This window comes from Oncorhynchus clarkii, chromosome 1 (assembly GCF_045791955.1).
Source record: "Oncorhynchus clarkii lewisi isolate Uvic-CL-2024 chromosome 1, UVic_Ocla_1.0, whole genome shotgun sequence".
Lineage (NCBI taxonomy): Eukaryota > Metazoa > Chordata > Actinopteri > Salmoniformes > Salmonidae > Oncorhynchus > Oncorhynchus clarkii.
The window spans coordinates 11,216,145-11,234,646 of NC_092147.1; the positions used below are offsets into that span (position 1 = coordinate 11,216,145).

Below are 18,502 nucleotides of genomic sequence, written 5' to 3' on the forward strand. Positions count from 1 at the left end.
AGTAGTAGTACTAGTAGTAGTAGCAGTAGTAGTACCAATAGTAGTAGCAGTAGTAGTAGCAATAGTAGTAGCAGAAGTAGTAGTAGAAGTAGCAGTAGTAGTAGCAGTAGCAGTAGTAGCAGTAGTAGTAGTAGCAGTAGAAGTACTAGTAGTAGCAGTGTAAGTAGTAGTAGCCTATTGCAAAAAATAAAACAAGCCAATGAAAGGTAGGTTAAACAGTTTATTAAAATGTATACATTTACTCACAAAATAATTGTTCCAAAGGCAGGGAATATAATTTGACAGATAAAACACGGTCTGGGTTAATGGCAGAGAGCTGCAGCTGTATCTGTGTTGGGCGAACAGGAAGGACCATGCGTTTTTGAGGCGACAGCTGAAGCTGGTGCTGGCGCGCGCGGAATGCGGTTGACGGCCAAAGTAGCGGTACTTTCATGAAAGCTGGTTGCGGATACGTAACCTCACCCATTAAACTTTTAGTCGTGAACGCGGCGCAGGCATCTCCGTGCTTTGACAAATTGGGTTTTCTATACTTGACATTACATTTGTTTTAATCCACTATCTGCACAGAAAAGTCCTAAAATAAGGAGGATATTACACTGAAACAGGTAAACCTTTTCCTGCAAAACTTTAATTTAAGATAATGTGTGTTATGTGGATGTTAAAATTCACCTGTTGGGGAGAGTTTACATTTTGCCCCTCAATGGTTGATCTGGAAATTGAGATTTGTAACGTGAAGGAGAACATAATGCTATTCAGAAGACTAAGCAAAATTGAAAAGTGATATATTTCAGTCAGGCCTAGTTGACTTTGCTTTGCCATTCAGCTGTTTTATTTAGCTGTAAAATAAAATATGATGATAGTTTGGTTTACTCCAGCGTAAAGGGGCAAACATGAGCAAACATCAAACAAATACATTTTTATTTTTTTATTTTTTTATTCACAGATTATTCTAGCAGCTTGTCATGGTATTTAGTGGCAGCTGAGTGTACTATTAACCAAAAATAGGATTTGACTTGCCAGGCCTAAATGTATTGGTTAACGATGATATAGCAGTTCAAATCTACACAAATCCTTGTATGAATTGTGTGGTCAAGAAAAGTATTTATGAGTGTAACTATATCAGGGTAATGCAATAGCCTGTAGATCATATTTAGGGTAATTAATACCTTTTGATTATTTTTTGCCAACCTATAAAGGTCATAATTGATACAGTAGGATACTTAAGTTAATATACCATATTGAAGTGCTTCAACAATACACTGTAAAAATAGAAAGTCTCCAAAATTCATAATTGTGTAATGAAACCATAAATATTAAGGCACCTAAGCTGATATCTGATGTTTGGAAGGTGTTTGAAGGTAAACCTAATGGAAGTGTTTAAGTACGCAGAATGTGTTTTAAAACAGAAATGTAGTACTCTGAAACACCCAAAGTGGTTGTTGGGGGTGGCAGGTATCCCAGCGGTTAAGCGTGTTAGGCCAGTAACCAAAAGGTTTCTGGTTGAAATCCCTGAGCCGGCAAGGTGTTAAAATCTGCTGCACTGCCTTTTGAGCAAGGCACTTAACCCCACACAACTTCTGTTGTGGATGTTGATTAAGGCGATTAAGGCAGCTCCCCACACCTCTCTGGCTCAGAAGGGTTGGGTTGAATGTAGAAGATGCATTTCAACCTGAATATTCTTGTTTTTAAGAAGTTTCAGTGCATGTAAAAGGCAGCATTAAAACACAAAACTTATTTATTGTTGTTTCTTATACAGTCAATGGTTTAGAAAAGCAAATGGTTTATAAGGTGCTTCTACACCTGCATTGCTTGCTGTTTGGGGTTTTAGGCTTGGTTTCTGTACAGCACTTTGAGATATCAGCTGATGTACGAAGGGCTATATAAATACATTTGATTTGATTTGATTTATAGCCTGAATATTGATTGATGGTAAGGGCCTATGAGGCAGTAAATTAGTACATTTCGTAAAAGTTTGCCAACTCAACCACACAGCCACACTGTAAAAAAAAAAAAAAAAAACTGGAGTGAACTTAAATTGACAAGAAAAACAACCCACATATACTTAAATATATGCATGTCATGCAGAGCCCTTTCTCTAGCGGTAACGCACCCAGTTTAGACAGGTCAGCCCTCCTCACCAATGACCGGGGTTAAAATCCCAACTCCAACCCTTCAATCTGTTTCTCTCACTCCCACTGTTTCTCCCACTATCTGTTTCCCCTCTGTCATTTCATAACTATCATAATACAAAAAATCCCATCAAAATCTCAGTTTAAACTAGAGCTATCATATCTCAATCCACCACATCCGCCTATGTCGTCCTTCCGCATCTACGGTGGAAGGTGGCCGAGCTACAGCGGTGTTTGTCAGACCATGAGACATCGCAAAAATCAGTCTTCTAACGAATACATTTGTAGCGTTTGAACGGTTTGGCCTACAAATTATTATGGAAAAAGGAGACTCACGAACACGACGGTGTTCTCCGTCAAGTGTCATTAGACTCATCTGAAGGTAACCCATACAAACTAATGGATCGTGCCAACAAAAATAAGGGGTTAAATATGTGTCCAATACAACAAAAATATTTCCTGAGTTTTCTTATATCTCCTAGATATAGGAAATACACGTCAAAAACCTTATTCATTGTGATTCATTTTTTGACTGTCTTATTTGACTGAAGAGGCACAACGCTCGCTCACCATTCAACATTCTTAGTTTTATTAGATAAGTTTAAAGGATTGACATTTCGGCCTTCAATGGATTTCTTCAGAATCCTTTTTTGCCATTTATAAATGTGTTGTTCAATGCGTTTCTATGGGCTATAGTATTAAAGGCCAAAAATGCCTGGTTATCACAGCTGGATTGAAGAGGGCAGTGCAGTCTGTTAACCAGCTCCACAGCTGTGACAGACGTTCTGAACCCAGTCAAATTATTCATTGGACAGAGGGAAACATAGCTAGTCGAGATAACCTCTTAGAAAGTAGTCTTGAGTTATTCATATTTTGGTAAAATCAAGTTAATTACCTGTTACTCTCTCTGTTCTCAACCTTCAGACTGGTAATCCACACCATCAACATCATAGTAGTTGTCGCAATCAAAGTAATTGCTGTGATATGTGCCAACGCAGCTGTTCATCAGGTGTGTAATGTGAGATTGATCTAACTCAAAGTCTAACTATACACTGTTAATTAAGTAGGCCTGCTGATCAACAAATCAACATTTGGTACATTTAGGTCTACCCTTCAAGTTTTCAATCCATGAATCAATGAAATCAATCAAATGTTATTTGATGGCCTGTCTCTTTTTATTAAGCACGTGTTAACCCCAAACCTCCCTGACTGTTTACTTCAGTATCATTACCAAGTGAATTGATGATAATACATTCTACATTTAGCTTACATTTCTAACACACTGATAAACAGTAACCTTTCTAGTGTCTGATGACTCTATGGCCAAATTATCTCTTGCTCGTCCGATTGTCTTATACTAAGTCTGGTACTAAGTCTGGTACTAAGTCTGTTACTGAGTCTGTTACTAAGTCTGGTACTAAGGCTGGTAATAAGTCTGGTACTAAGTCTGTTACTAAGTCTGGTACGAAGGCTGGTAATAAGTGTGGTACTAAGGCTGGTACTAAGGCTGGTACTAGGGCTGGTACTAAGGCTGGTACTAAGGCTGATAATAAGTGTGGAACTAAGTGTGGTACTAAGGCTGGTACTAAGGCTGGTACTAAGGCTGGTACTAAGGCTGGTACTAGGGCTGGTACTAAGGCTGGTACTAAGGCTGGTAATAAGTGTGGTACTAAGTGTGGTACTAAGTGTGGTACTAAGGCTGGTATGAAGGCTGGTAATATGTGTGGTACTAAGGCTGGTACAAAGGCTGGTAATAAATCTGGTACTAAGGCTGGTACTAAGTGTGGTACTAAGTGTGGTACTAAGGCTGGTACTAAGGCTGGTACTAAGGCTGGTAATAAGTGCGTTACTAAGTCTGGTACTAAGGCTGGTACTTAGTCTTATGTTTTGTCAAGGGTCTGTTGGGTGACATGTGGCTACCGACCCTCACTCTGTCCAACCGCATACCACTCATCAGAAATAGCCATGAACACATGGTCTGGACACACAAGCGGGCTATACTTAGTGTCCTGGCCCTGCATAATGTGCTGTGGCTCAGCATACTGAGGGGAGGAGGTGGAGGACGAGCACCCCTTTCCTTCCCCAAACTGCAGCAGCCATGAGGTGCCTGCCTCCCCAAACAGACACCCGCAAAACTCCAGCTGCTCTGCAAAAAAATATGTATTTATCATGTGATATTCTGTAGGGTATCGATCAATCACATGTATTTTATAGAGCTATTTTGCAGCAGTTATCACAAAGTGCTTCACAGTACACTTTGTTTGCTGTACAGTATAAATATATGTAGGGTACACTCTTAAGTTTGTCCCCATAGCGGAACCCTTTTTGGTGCTGGGTAGAACCCTTTCTAGAACCCTCTATGGATGGTTCTTCAAAGATCCCCCTGATATATAATGAATAAAAATATAAACTCAATATGCAACAATTTCAAAGAATTTACAGAGTTACAGTTCATAGAAGGAAATCAGTCAAATGAAATAAATTCATTAGGCCCTAGTCTATGGATTTTACATGACTTGGCAGGGTTGCAGCCATGGGTGGTCCTTGGAGGGCATAGGCCCACCCACTTGAAAGCCAGGCCCACCCACTGGGGAGTCAGGCCCAGCAAATCAGAATGAATTTTCACCAACAAAATGGCTTTGTTGCAGACATAAATACTTGTGTTGTGTGGAAAAAATGTACATTTTAAAGTGACCTTTTATTATCCCCAGCACAAGGTGCACCTGTGGAATCATGCTGTTTAATTAGCTTCTTGATTCACCACACCTGTCAGGTGGATTGATTATTTTAGCTAAGGACAAATGCTCACTAACAGGGATGTAATTCTATTTGTGCACAACATTTGAGAGAAATAAGTGTGAAAATTTGTGCAAGTGTGTAACACTCGTCGAAATGGGTAGACCAAGGCGCAGCGTGATTTGGGTTCATCATAATTTATAGAATGTGAACCAGCAACAAAAATAATAAAGAGAAACAAACAAACGAACATACAGCCTTGTAGGGCTCAAAAGCAACAATACAAAAACAAGATCCCACAAACAACAGGTGGGAAAAGGCTACCTAAATATGATCCCCAATCAGAGACAACGATAGATAGCTGCCTCTGATTGGGAACCATACCAGGCCAACATAGAAATCTAAAAACTAGACTACACAGAGAAATAATAATCTAGAACACCCCCCCAGTCACACCCTGACCTACTCCACCATAGAAAATAAAGGCTTTCTATGGTCAGGACGTGACAAAGTGGAACATTTCTGGGATTTTTTTTTCAGCTCATGAAACATGGGCCAACACTTTACATGTTCTGTTTATATTTTTATTCAGTGTAGTTCTGCCTAGAACCCGATATGAAAGGTTCTGCTTATAACCGTCTACGAAGGGTCCTACCAATAACCATTTTATCATCTAAAGATTATTCCTAGAACTGCTATGAATGGTTCCCCCAGCTTTATTAGCCTTTAAAATGTTATTATTTATGACAATAGGTTATATACGTCATAAGGACTTTCTTTGAGGGCCTAGTTATACCTTAACACAGTGGTGTTAGAGAAGATCCTGGTTGACAGGTCACATTAGGCCTGCAAATCACATTATGCTGGCTTGCAAAGTGACGTGTAATTCCTACTGGAATCCAGCCAGAGTTAGGATATCCAACAAGTGGAAATGTTAATCACCTGTAACTTGCATTCTGCATGACTACCAGGATAGGGAAGATTGAATACTGAGACTACCTCAATCATCTAAACTGGAAAAAACATCCAATAAATCAAATTACTAATAGATTGGATTATTTTTTACAAACTGTATATTTTTTATCTTCCTGTAGCATAAATCTAATCAACCAATCAATGTACATGCAAAAGCACAGAGATTACCATAAAACAAACTATTCTGAAAATCTCCATGCAATAGAGCATCCTGGGAAATATTATAGTTGGTTTTATATAGAACCCTTCTTGCCTTCCAAAGAATCCTTCTTGCCTTCCAAAGAATCATCAAAGAACCCTGTATTCCAAAAACAGTTCTTAGAATGTTAAAGGTTCAAGGTAGAACCCTTTGCCTTACAAAAAACTCTTGTCTTCCAAAAAGGGTTCTTCAGATCAAAATGGTTGTTGGTAGAAACTTTTTGGAACCCTTTTTTAAAGAGTGTAGTGAAACAGATATTAAAAGTTACACACATGATTGAAGTCCATACATGTATAGGCTAGCCATTTACCACACCAGACTTCAGAAAGGGCACTACATAATGTTTACTGGTAAAATTGTTGTCCTAGCTCTGCATTCGGTATAGAGCATTCAATAAACTCAATCTGAAGTTCATCATTGGGAGAAATGTTTCACCATTATGTTGCCCGTCTTTGAGGAAAACCGAGGTGAATGAGACTACATTTTGCTAGCGTTTTTCTTTACAGTGTGTTTCATGATGGGTCAGAGGAGCCTCATAAACATTTTGAAGGGATGTCCAGTGCATTTGTAAAGTACTCAGACCTCTTGACTTTTAACACATTTTGTTAAGTTACAGCCTTATTCTAAAATGGACTAAATCATTTCCCCCCTCATCAATCTACAAACAGTACCCCATAATGACAAAGCAAAAACAGGTTTTTAGAAATGTCTGCTAATTTATACAACATTAAAAAATGAAATATCACATAAGTATTCAGACCGTGGCGTTAAGTGTTGTGGTGGAGTAACGAAAAGATTCCCTGTGTCTGTGACGCCCGCCGTTTGGTGCAACACAGACCCGGTCCCGAGCATGGTGAAACTGAGAAGACACTGTCTGTCCTATTGAGTTTTGAAGCAGAGTATGAGGTGGCGGTGCTATCTAGTGGGGGAGCAGCCTTAGAAGTTGATGCTGCTTGCGGACAAAAATTATTCAAGGAATGAAAATGGTATAACTTGAGAAGGCAAGAACGTGATGTACGTCTCATTCGAAAAGTGTATATAAAGCATTTAGAAAATAATACATTTACATAAGTATTTAGACCCTTTACTCAGTACTTTGTTGAATCATCTTTGGCAGCGATTACAGCCTCGAGTCTTCTTGGGCTTGGTACACCTGTATTTGGGGAGTTTCTCCCATTCTTCTCTGCAGATCCTCTCAAGCTCTGCCAGGTTGGATGGGGAGCGTCGCTGCACAGTTATTTTCAGGTCTCTCCAGAGATGTTCGATTGGGTTCAAGTCAGGGCTCTGGCTGGGCCACTCAAGGACATTCAGAGACTTGTCCCGAAGCCACTCCTGCGTTGTCTTGGCTGAGGTCCTGAGCGCTCTGGAGCAGGTTTTCATCAAGCATCCCTCTGTACTTTTCTCCGTTCAATCATGCCTCGATCCTGACTAGTCTCCCAGCCGCTGAAAAACGTCGCCACAGCATGATGCTGCCACCACCCTGCTTCACCATAGTGATGGTGCCAGGTTTCCTCCAGATGTGACGCTTGGCATTCAGGCCAAAGATTTCAATCTTGGTTTCATCAGACCAGAGCATCTTGTTTCTCATGGTCTGAGAGTCCTTTAGGGGGCATTTGGCAAACTCCAAGCGGACTGTTATGTGCCTTTTACTGAGAAATGGCTTCCGTCTAGCCACTCTACCATAAAGGCCTGATTGGTGAAGTGCTGCAGAGATGGTTGTCCTTCTGGAAGGTTCTCTCATCTCCACAGAGGACCTCTAGAGCTCTGTCAGAGTGACCATTGGGTTCCCTTCTCCCGCGGTTGCTCAGTTTGGCCGGGTCGGCTAGCTCTAAGAAGAGTCTTAGTGGTTCCAAACTTCTTTCATTTAAGAATGATGGAGGCCATTGTGTTCTTGGGGACCTTCAAAGCTGCAGAAATGTTTTGGTACCCTTCCCCAGATCTGTGCCTCGACACAATCCTGTCTCGAAGCTCTATGGACAATTCCTTCGACATGATGGCTTGGTTTATAATCTGACATGTACTGTCAACTGTGGGACCTTATACAGACAGGCGTGTGCCTTTCCATATAATGTCCAATCAATTGAATTGACCACAGGTGGACTCCAATCAAGTTGTAGAAACATCTCAAGGATGATCAATGGAAACAGGATGCACCTGAGCTCAATTTTCAGTGTCATAGCAAAGGGTCTGAATACTTGTGTAAATAAGGTATTTATGTTTTTTTTCACTTTGTCATGATAGGGTATTATTGTGTGTAGATGAATACATCTAAGGATATGGCTGTAACTTAAAAAAATGTGGGGAAGGGGTCTGAATATGAATAATAAATTATTAATAATACATGATTATGTGAAGAGAAAGATGTTTGTTGTTATTGTACCATACCATAATGGTGTTTTTATTTTTTTGACAGGTAACATTTGAAGAGGGCTCTGTTAATTTGTCAGCGTGGCGTGAACATGACTGAGGTAGCACAAAATATTGCTGATGTCGCACACGACATGACTGGTGTGACACATGATATGTGTGATGAAGCACACAAAATGAGTGATAAAGAGAACAACGACAACATGAACGAGTTGCACGGCCATGTGGCACACAAAGAGGACGATGTGGAACACGACAAGCATGATTTGGCACACAAAGACAATGAGGCATACAAAAATAACGATGTGTCCCATGACGAACATGATGAGGCACAAGAAAAGAATGAGGCGCACAGCGACAATGAGGAAGAAGTTCACACCGAAGAGGATGAGGTTCACACAGAGCCCGAGGAAGAGGAGGAGGAAGAAGATGAGGCACACGACAGGAATGATGTGGAGCACAAAGAAAATTATACAGTTAAGGACAAGGCAAGGCAAAGTTCAAGATCCAGGAAGGACAAGAACGATGTGGCACAAAATGGAGTGGCGCATGACATGAACAATGAGTCAGAGAAAGAAGAGAAGGACCAGTCACAGAACGTATCTGAGGTGGCTCTGAAACAAAAGGTGAGGCACGGCCCGGGGTGTTCATCCTGCTATCAACAGTTGAAATGGATATATGTGATATGTACTTTGCTTTTGGATAGATTTACCTTTCAAAAGAGTCAATCTGAAGTGTAGCACGTTGCTGAGTCAACCACACTAGGGCAGGGATGGGCAACTGGCCGGCTGCGGGCCCCCTTTTGTGGATCAAATTTTGCTTAGGGCCCCCAAAAGTGTAGGGCCTGCTCTGACTACACGTGTGGGTAAGAATTTGGGTACGCAGACCTGCTAGCAACTGCGGCCCCTCATGATGAGTTCAGATTTTTTGTGACCCCCACCCCCATCAAAGTTGCCTATCCTTGTGTTAGGGATTGATGGCCTGTAGATCTTTCATAATGTTTCTGTAACGTTCAGCTAAATAATACTATTCAAAACGTCTCTTTTAGATCTGAGAACCACACTCCTATATATGAACCTTCGCAATTAATTTCTTGTATTTTCGTCTTACTCCAGAGACTTCTGCGCTCCAAAAAGCCGGTGGCCAGGAGCTACGTGCCCCAAATCGGTAAGGCTGACGTGAAGAACAAGTTTGAGGCCATGCAGAAGGCCAGGGAGGAGCGCAACAGTAGGAGGAGCCTAGAGGAGCACCAGAAAAGGAAGGAGCAGTACGTCAAGGAGAGAGAATACAACCGCAGGAAGCAACAGGTCGGAGGTCAAACACCGAGAGAGTTAACCCCAACTAACTGTGACCTGCATGGCATGGAGCACGAGCCTCAGCAACAGCAGTGTGGGTGTACTGGAAAACTCATATCAGCATCATATCACTTTGCACAAAACAATCTCAACGTTCTATTGAAATATCTTAACAATTATGTTATAGATGTGCTTGGTTTGTGCTTATGTCAATTTAGGGCAAACTTATACCCAAAACATGGGGATAATTGAGAACATACTAAATACATTTTCTATTTTACGCATGTTGTCCTTTATTAAAAGCTGTATCACAGGACACATTACAGTAAAACAAGCAACGTCTGATACAAGGGTGGAACACCTTGATACTCAGGAGGAGGGAAGAAAACGCCCTGTACTGTGGTAGCTAACTCTTAGAGACTGGATGCCTAAGTGTTGATCTCCCCCTATGTCACAACCGCATGATCCAATCAGAGGCCTCCCTGTGGGTCACATGCTCGTGCTATTTTACCAGATTAGGGCCTTGAGTACTTTCTGGGCCCAGCATGGCTCCTGAGGTGGCTAGCGTGCAGAGCAGATGATCCCAGATAAACCGGTAACCTCTCAGCAACGCTCTCCCTCTGATCCACCACAGATAAAAGAACTACTTGCCTCCAGTGATGAGGAGGAGGAGGTGAAGCCGGCCAAGGTAGAGAAATCCTACGTCCCCAAGATCACAGGTAGGAAATGGGGGGCAGGTGGGCTGGGAGAGGGCTGAGGAGGAGGGTGCTGTCCTTATCCTCATCTCACCCATTGGGTTGTATTCATTAGGCAACAAATGGAAGGAAACAGACTGAAACAGGGTGAGACTACCTGGACCTAACCAATAATTAACGCTCATTATCATGTCCATTGCAAACTGTTGTAAAACGTTGCGGGCCTAATGAACACGACCCTGGTGTTTGTACTGTGGTCTCATCATCAACATGTGGGGTCTACACTCTACAGGCAGTGTGAAGGGGAAGTTTGCCGAGATGGAGAAGCAGAGACAAGAGGAGGAGAGGAAGCGGATGGAGGAGGAGAGGAAGAAGCGCGCCGCCCAGGACATCATGGAGAAAGCGAAGATGCAGAAGGAGCTGGCCAAGAAAGCCGCAGAGGTAAGCTTGCGGGATTCCTTCGTTGGGCCAGAGGTAAACTGTAATGTAGCCTATAAGGGAAGCGGTACATCAGGGCTGGATTGCTCAATCGCTGCCCCCGATGAGGGACTGGCCTCCACCTCTGTGTAATCAGTCAGGTAATCCTCAACTGCCACCTGGATGATGTATTTTAAGTGCCATTTGAAAGGCTAACAGTTGCTGCAAAGGACTTGAGTGGTGCTGCAATCCATTGCAGCTCTGAGAGCACATATCGTGTCTGATACAGTATATACTATCAGAGATACAGTACCGGTCAAAGGTTTTAGAATACCAACTCATTCAAGGGTTTTCTTCATTTTTACTATTTTCTACATTGTAGAATAATAGTGAAGACATCAAAACTATTAAATAACACATATGGAATCATGTAGTAACCAAAAAAGTGTTAAACAATTTTTATATTTTTTATATTTGAGATTCTTCAGAGTAGCCACCCTTTGCCTTGATGACAGCTTTGCACAGTCTTGGCATTCTCTCAACCAGCTTCGTGAGGTAGTCACCTGGAATGCATTTAAATTAACAGGTGTGCCTTCTTAAAATAATGTATTTCCTTCTTAATGTGTTTGAGCCAATCAGTTGTGTTGTGACAAGGTAGGGGGGTATACAGAAGATAGCCCTATTTGGTAAAAGAGCAAGTCTATATTATGGCAAGAACAGCTCAAATAAGCAACAAGAAACCACAGTCCATCATTACTATCAAGTGCTATGATGAAACTGGCTCTCATGTGGACCGCCACAGGAATGGAAGACCCACAGTTACCTCTGCTGCAGAGGATAAGTTCATTAGAGTTACCAGCCTCAGAAATTGCAGCCCAAGTAAATGCTTCACAGAGTTCAAGTAACAGACACATCTCAACATCAGCTGTTCAGAGGAGACTGTGTGAATCAGACCTTCATGGTCGAAATGCTGCAAAGAAATCACTACTAAAGGACACCAATAAGAAATGACATGCTTTGGCCAAGAAACACGAGCAATGGACATCAGACCAATGGAAATGTGTCCTTTGGTCTGTGTCCTTTGGTTTGGTTCCAACCGCGGTATCTTTGTGAGACACGGTGTGGGTGAATGGATAATCTCCACATGTGTATTTCCCAACGTGAAGCATGGAGGAGGAGGTGTTATGGTGTGGGGGTGCTTTGCTGGTGACACTGTGATTTAACCAGCATGGCTACCACAGCATTCTGCAGAGATGCGCCCTCCCATCTGGTTTGGCTTAGTGGGACTATCATTTGTTTTTCAACAGGTCAATGACCCAAAACACACCTCCAGGCTGTGTAAGGGCTTTTTGACCAAGAAGGAGAGTGATGGAGTGCTGCATCAGATGACCTGGCCTCCACAATCCCCCGACCTCAACCAAATTGAGATGGTTTGGGATGAGTCGGACCGCAGATTGACGGAAAAACAGCCAACAAGTTCTCAGCATTTGTGGGAACTCCTTCAAGACTGTTGGAAAAGCATTCCAGGTGAAGCTGGTTGAGAGAATGCCAAGTGCGTGCAAAGCTGTCATCAAGGCAACGGGGGGCTATTTGACGAATTTCAAATATAAAATATATTTTGATTTCTTTAACACATTTGTAGTTTTGATGTCTTCACTATTATTCTACAGTGTAGAAATTGTCAAAATAAAGAAAACCCTTGAACGAGTAGATGTTCTAAAATGTTTAATAGGTAGTGTATGTCATATAAATCTTCAGATGTGTCATCACACAGCCTTCTTCAGATACAGGCCTTAGAATGTGCCATAAACTGAAATAGGCTGGTTGCTTAAGAAGCATTTAGCGCTGTGCATTAACGCATTAAATGTTTAAAGCATTAAAGCATCCAGTGCTGTGCATTAAAGCTAGGCTAGTCTCTGCCACGGGTGAGTGAAGCCTGGAAGCCGAGTCTAATGCTAGGCTAGCTGTAGTTGTAGCCATGCCAAACTAGATTGAAGCCAGTTCTTCATTACCAAATCGAGGTTGACCTAGATACAACAAGGTACTGGATGGTTGCAAGTAATAACACATTTTTTGACATTTCAAATTTGTTCAAATTTATAGTGCAAATTTCAAGTATACAATAGAAAACATTCATGTTATTCTTTCAAATTCAATTGAAATACACCTGCTAATACACCTGTGGCACCTGCTAACCTTTGCGTGCCATTTCAGGATCACTCTAATGAATATGTTAATGACCTTGTACTAGATAGGGAATTACATAGTACTTAGTACTACTAGACTAATTCTAATGTAATTAAATTAAAGGAAGAGTGGTACTGAATGTACTTTCTATCTTGGCACAGGGCAATTACAGAGATGTTCCAATATAGTTACTCTGACAAATCCTATTGAAAGGGTTTCCTTTTTGTGGAAATACGTTTGGTTTGGCTGTGGATGGACAGGCTGCATGGATATTGTCTGTTCATATTCAGTGCTTACTGTTCACACAGTGTTGTTATTAGTTCTACTCCACTGAATTGGAGTCATTTGTCTCTTGAACATGATGAAAGCTGGATAAACCCATCTCTTCATTGTCTCCTTTCACTGCAACCTACTGCATGTACCTATACTGTAAAAGTTAGTGAAAACTTGGGGAATTCTTCCTGGTTTATTGAGCCTGGGAGGTAGCTTCAATCGGAGCCAGTACTGACTGAGTGGGATAGAAACAACTGGGCTAATGAGCTCTACTGCTGCTGCTTGAGCCACAGACACTGCCGGGTATAGACAGCATGTGACTGGTAAATGTTTCCCACACCACTGACTGTCTAAATTATCCCCTGCTTCCTAGCTAGCTGACCGAATTAGACTGTCCTATCTTAGGGCTGATGTTCACTGACAGGTCTACTGCAAATGTTGGCCATTACCAAAATAACGTTCTTTTTCAAGGCCTATCTTGTGTGTGTGTGTGTGTGTGTGTGTGTGTGTGTGTGTGTGTGTGTGTGTGTGTGTGTTTTCTTTTTTAGTTGAGAGGTATCAACTATAATTTCATAATGTATAACATAGGTTTAGTCCATTACTTGAATAAACACGACCACTTCAGCATTTGTAAAGTTCACAGACCAGGAAATGGTTTGTTTTGTTGATGTTTGATGTGCTAGATGAAGTACTGTCTTGTCTTATCGTATATTATGTTATTGTAATTTACTCTTCTAACAATAGCTTTTGTCCATTTATGTCAGGAGGGAGATGACACCATCCTGGTCCGTGTGGTGCCGGCAAAGCTGTCACGACCTCCAGGCAGGATCAAGATGAACTTTGAGGACCTGGAAAAGAACCGCGAGGAAGAGCAGAAGAAGAGGACAGAGGAGGAGAAGAAGAAGCGCTACAACGAGAACAGGCTCTCCTTCCGCGAGGCCAAGCGGAGCTCGGTCGTCCAGGTGAGCTGAGGAGAACCTCTCCCATAGGCTTCGGCAGAACTGGCAGCATAGCTGTTTCTAGAAATCCAATATTTCAGGAAAGCCATTATATCTGTGTCAATACTTCATGGTAGTCTAGGTGTAGATTGAGCATAGGTGTTTCTAGGAAAATCTAATATTTCATGAAAGCTATTATATTCTGTCTGTGTCAATACTTCATGTGGATATCATGGTCTCTGATGTAGACTGATTGTGTCAATACCAGGATGAGGACGAGGAACAGCCCACAGAGAAGGAGCAGGTGACTCCTGGGAAGCTAAAAATGACGTTTGAGGAGGCTGAGAAGGAGAGGCAGGAATGCCTGAGAAAGCAGGCAGAGAGGGAGGCTAAACGACGTCTGCAGGACGAGAAGAAAGCCTTTGAGGAGGCCAAGCTGGAAATGGTGACTGATCTTATAAAATATCTTATTCACTTATTAGCACATCACATTTCAATGTCCTGTTCTTTCCTTGTGAGAGCTGAGATACAGTATTTCAGTGCTAGATCAACCTTGGAGGTAAATTAGCAGTGGCATTCCGTGTCAACCCTGCACATTCCCTTCGCAAACCCTTCCATTCAGTGCTTTCCTCTTGTGCTTTTGAAGTTGACTTGTGCTGTCTTTGATAATACTTTAAAAAAATGTATCTGTCAGAGCTTGAATGTTGTAGTGTAATGGAAACTCAGCAAAAAAAGAAACGTCACCTTTTCTGGATCCTGTGTTTCAAAGATAATTTGTAAATATCCAAATAACTATGCATATCTTCATTGTAAAGGGTTTAAACACTGTTTCTCATGCTTGTTCAATGAACCATAAACAATTAATGAACATGCACCAGTGGAATGGTCGTTAAGAAACTAACAGCTTACAGACGGTAGGCGCCTAAGACAGAGTTACAGGGAGACAGGACGGACAGCTGGTCGTCCTCACAGTGGCAGACCACGTGTAACAACACCTGCACAGGATCTGTACATCTGAACATCACACCTGCGGGACAGGTACAGGATGGCAATAACAACTGCCGAGTTACACCAGGAACGCATAATCCCTCAATCAGTGCTCAGAATGTCCGCAACAGGCTGGACTGAGGGCTTGTAGGCCTGTTGTATGGCAGGTCCTCACCAGACATCACCGGCAACAATGTCACCTATGGACACAAACCCACCATCGTTGGACCAGACAAGACTGGCAAAAGGTGCTCTTCAATGGTGAGTCGCGGTTTTGTCTCATCAGGGGTGATGGTTGGATTTGCATTTATCGTCAAAGGAATGAGCATTACCCCGAGGCCTGTAGTCTGGAGCGGGGTGGATTTCCAAGATGTCGTAGCAGTTCAGATGTCTTTGTCTTGTCCCATGTATATATATTTTATTTTACCTTTATTTAACTAGGAAAGTCAGTTAATAACAAATTCTTATTTCAATGACAGCCTAGGAACATTGGGTTAACTGCCTTGCTCAGGGGCAGAATGACAGATTTGTACCTTGTCAGCTCGGGGATTCAATCTTGGAACCTTTCGGTTACTAGTCCAACGCTCTAACCACTAGGCTACGCTGCCGCCCCATATATTTTTCCTTCGTATATATTTGGAGGTGGAGGGTCCGTCATGGTCGAATCCAAGATGGCATAGCAGTTCAGACGTCTTTGTCTTTGTGTTGTCGTGTCCCGTGTCTATATATATCTTTCCTTCATATATATTTAGTAGATATTTTTTATATTTTTAACCTCGATTTCAACATACTCTCCTGCAACCCGTCTCACCCAATGTGGTATGGATCTGCTATTTTCTATACTTTAGAACCGGAGCCCCCAACAGAAGCTAGCAAGCTAACTAGCTATTAGCTAGTATTCAGTTAGCCACTGCTAGTGGTCATCAGCTAACCTTAGCCCTGTCAACTCCTGCCAGTCTGCACAGCACGATTCAACCCAGAGCATACTGGACTGCTTTTTCTCCACATCTTCAGATTCCTATCGCAAGTTCTGATCCTTTTGACCTGGATCATCGCAGCTAACTAGCTGCTATCTGAGTGGCTACCCCTGGCTAACGTCTCTGTCCCGAAGCAATCACCAGTTAGCCTGGAACTAGCCTTGTGCTAGGCCCATCTCCCTGCAAGCTGAAGAGGTCCTTCAGCCACTCCTTGGGCTACAATACCTATTTTGCCAATTAGCCTGGGCCCCTTTTACTGCTGACACGGAGCCCCGCCGATCCATCACAACTGGTCTACCGACATAATCCGCTCGATGGGGTTTCAACAGGCTCCTCCATCGAGACGTCCCCTGAATGCCCATCCGCTAGCTTGCTAGCCGCGGCCCGCTAGCTATCTAGAGCATATCAGACTGTTAGCTGAAGAGGTCCATCAGCCACTCCTTGGGCTACAATACCTATTTTGCCATTTGGCCTGGACCCTTTTACTGCCTACACGAAGCCCTGCCGATCCATCACGACTGGTCTGCCGACGTAACCGTCCGAGGGGGCTACAACAAACTTTTCCGTTGCGACGTCCCCCTAAAGCCCTTCTGCTAGCCTGCTAGCCGTGCCTCGCTAGCTGTCTGAATTGCCGTGTCTCCAGCTCACCTAGCTACCCACTGGTCCCTATGATCACTCGGCTATGCATGCCACTCCCTAATGTCAATATGCCTTGTCCATTTCTGTTTTAGTTGGTGATCATTGTCTTATTTCACTGTAGAGCCTCCAGCCCTGCTCAATATGCCTTAGCTAGCCCTTTTGTTTCACCTCCCACACGTGCGGTGACCTCACCTGGTTTAAATGATGTCTCTAGAGGCAAAACCTCTCTCATCGTCACTCAATGCCTAGGTTTACCTCCACTGTATTCACATCCTACCATACCCTTGTCTGTACATTGTGCCTTGAATCTATTCTTCCTCGCCCAGATACCTGCTCCTTTTACTCTCTATTCCGAATGCACTAGACGACCAGTTCTTATAGCCTTTAGCCGTACCCTTATCCTTCTCCTTCTCTGTTTATCTGGTAATGTAGAGGTTAATCCGGACCTTGCAGCTCCTAGTTCCACTCCCATTCACCAGGCACTCTCATTTGTTGACTTCTGTAATCGTAAAAGCCTTTGTTTCATGCATGTTAACATTAGAAGCCTCCTCCCTAAGTTTGTTTTATTCACTGCTTTAGCACACTCTGCCAAACGGGATGTCCTAGCCGTGTCTGAATCCTGGCTTAGGAAGGCCTCCAAAAATCCTGACATTTCCATCCCTAACTATAACATTTTACGACATGATAGAACTGCCAAAGGGGTCGGAGTTGCAATCTACTGCAGAGATAGCCTGCAGAGTTCTGTCATGCTATCCAGGTCTGTGCCCAAACAATTCAAACTTCTACTTCTAAAAATCCACCTTTCCAGAAACAAGTCTCTCACCGTTGCCACTTGTTACCACCTTCTGCCCCCAGCTGTGCCCTGGGCACCATATGTGAATTGATTGAGCCCATCTATCTTCAGAGCTTGTACTGTTAGGTGACTGAAACTGGGACATGCTTAACACCACGTCCGTCCTACAATCTAAGCTAGATGTCCTCAATCGCACACAAATTACTTCAGCGAGCAGGCATTTCTAATCGATCTGGCCCGGGTATCCTGGAAGGATATTGACCTCATTCCATCAGTAGAGGATGCCTGGTTATTCTTTAAAAGTGATTTCCTCACCATCTTAAATAAGCATGCCCCATTCAAAAAGAATGAACCAGGAACACATATAGCCCTTGGTTCACTCCAGACCTGACTGACCTTGACCAGCACAAAAACATTCTGTGGCGTACTGCATTAGCATCGAATAGCCCCCGCCATATGCAACTTTTCAGGGAAGTTAGGAACCAATATACACAGGCAATTAGGAAAGCAAAGGCTAGCTTTTTTAAAGAGAACATTGCATCCTGTAGCACAAACTCCAAAAAGTTCTGGGACATTGTAAAGTCCAAGGAGAATAAGAGCACCTCCTCCCAGCTGCCCACTGCACTGAGGCTAGGAAACATTGTCACCACCGATAAATCCACTATAATTGACCATTTCAATAAGCATTTTTCTACGGCTGACCATGCTTTTCACCTGGCTACCCCTACCCCGGTCAACAGTCCTGCACACCCCACAGCAACTTTCCCAAGCCTCCCCCATTTCTCCTTCATCCAAATCCAGATAGCTGATGTTCTGAAAGAGTTGCAAAATCTGGACCCCTACATATTAGCTAGGCAAGACAATCTGGACCCTCTCTTTCTAAAATTAACCAATG

The 18,502-nt window shown here is 42.7% G+C and overlaps 1 protein-coding gene across 3 annotated transcripts in view; it reads left to right on the plus strand.

Annotated features, from left to right (window-relative positions):
• The first annotated feature begins 411 nt into the window (after positions 1 to 411).
• Positions 412 to 18,502, plus strand: part of LOC139421281 (nexilin-like) — a 29,768-nt gene continuing 11,677 nt past the window's right edge. For 2 of the 3 annotated variants that reach the window (XM_071172227.1, XM_071172053.1), the window contains exons 1-7: positions 412 to 605; positions 8,453 to 9,032; positions 9,522 to 9,713; positions 10,336 to 10,420; positions 10,689 to 10,837; positions 14,038 to 14,235; positions 14,480 to 14,656. In XM_071172227.1, the coding sequence (XP_071028328.1) occupies positions 8,499 to 9,032; positions 9,522 to 9,713; positions 10,336 to 10,420; positions 10,689 to 10,837; positions 14,038 to 14,235; positions 14,480 to 14,656 (1,335 nt within the window). In that variant the 5' untranslated portion in view covers positions 412 to 605; positions 8,453 to 8,498. Of the gene's footprint in view, positions 606 to 3,053; positions 3,139 to 8,452; positions 9,033 to 9,521; positions 9,714 to 10,335; positions 10,421 to 10,688; positions 10,838 to 14,037; positions 14,236 to 14,479; positions 14,657 to 18,502 lie in introns of all 3 variants that reach the window. The other variant, XM_071172135.1, reaches the window with a different exon arrangement.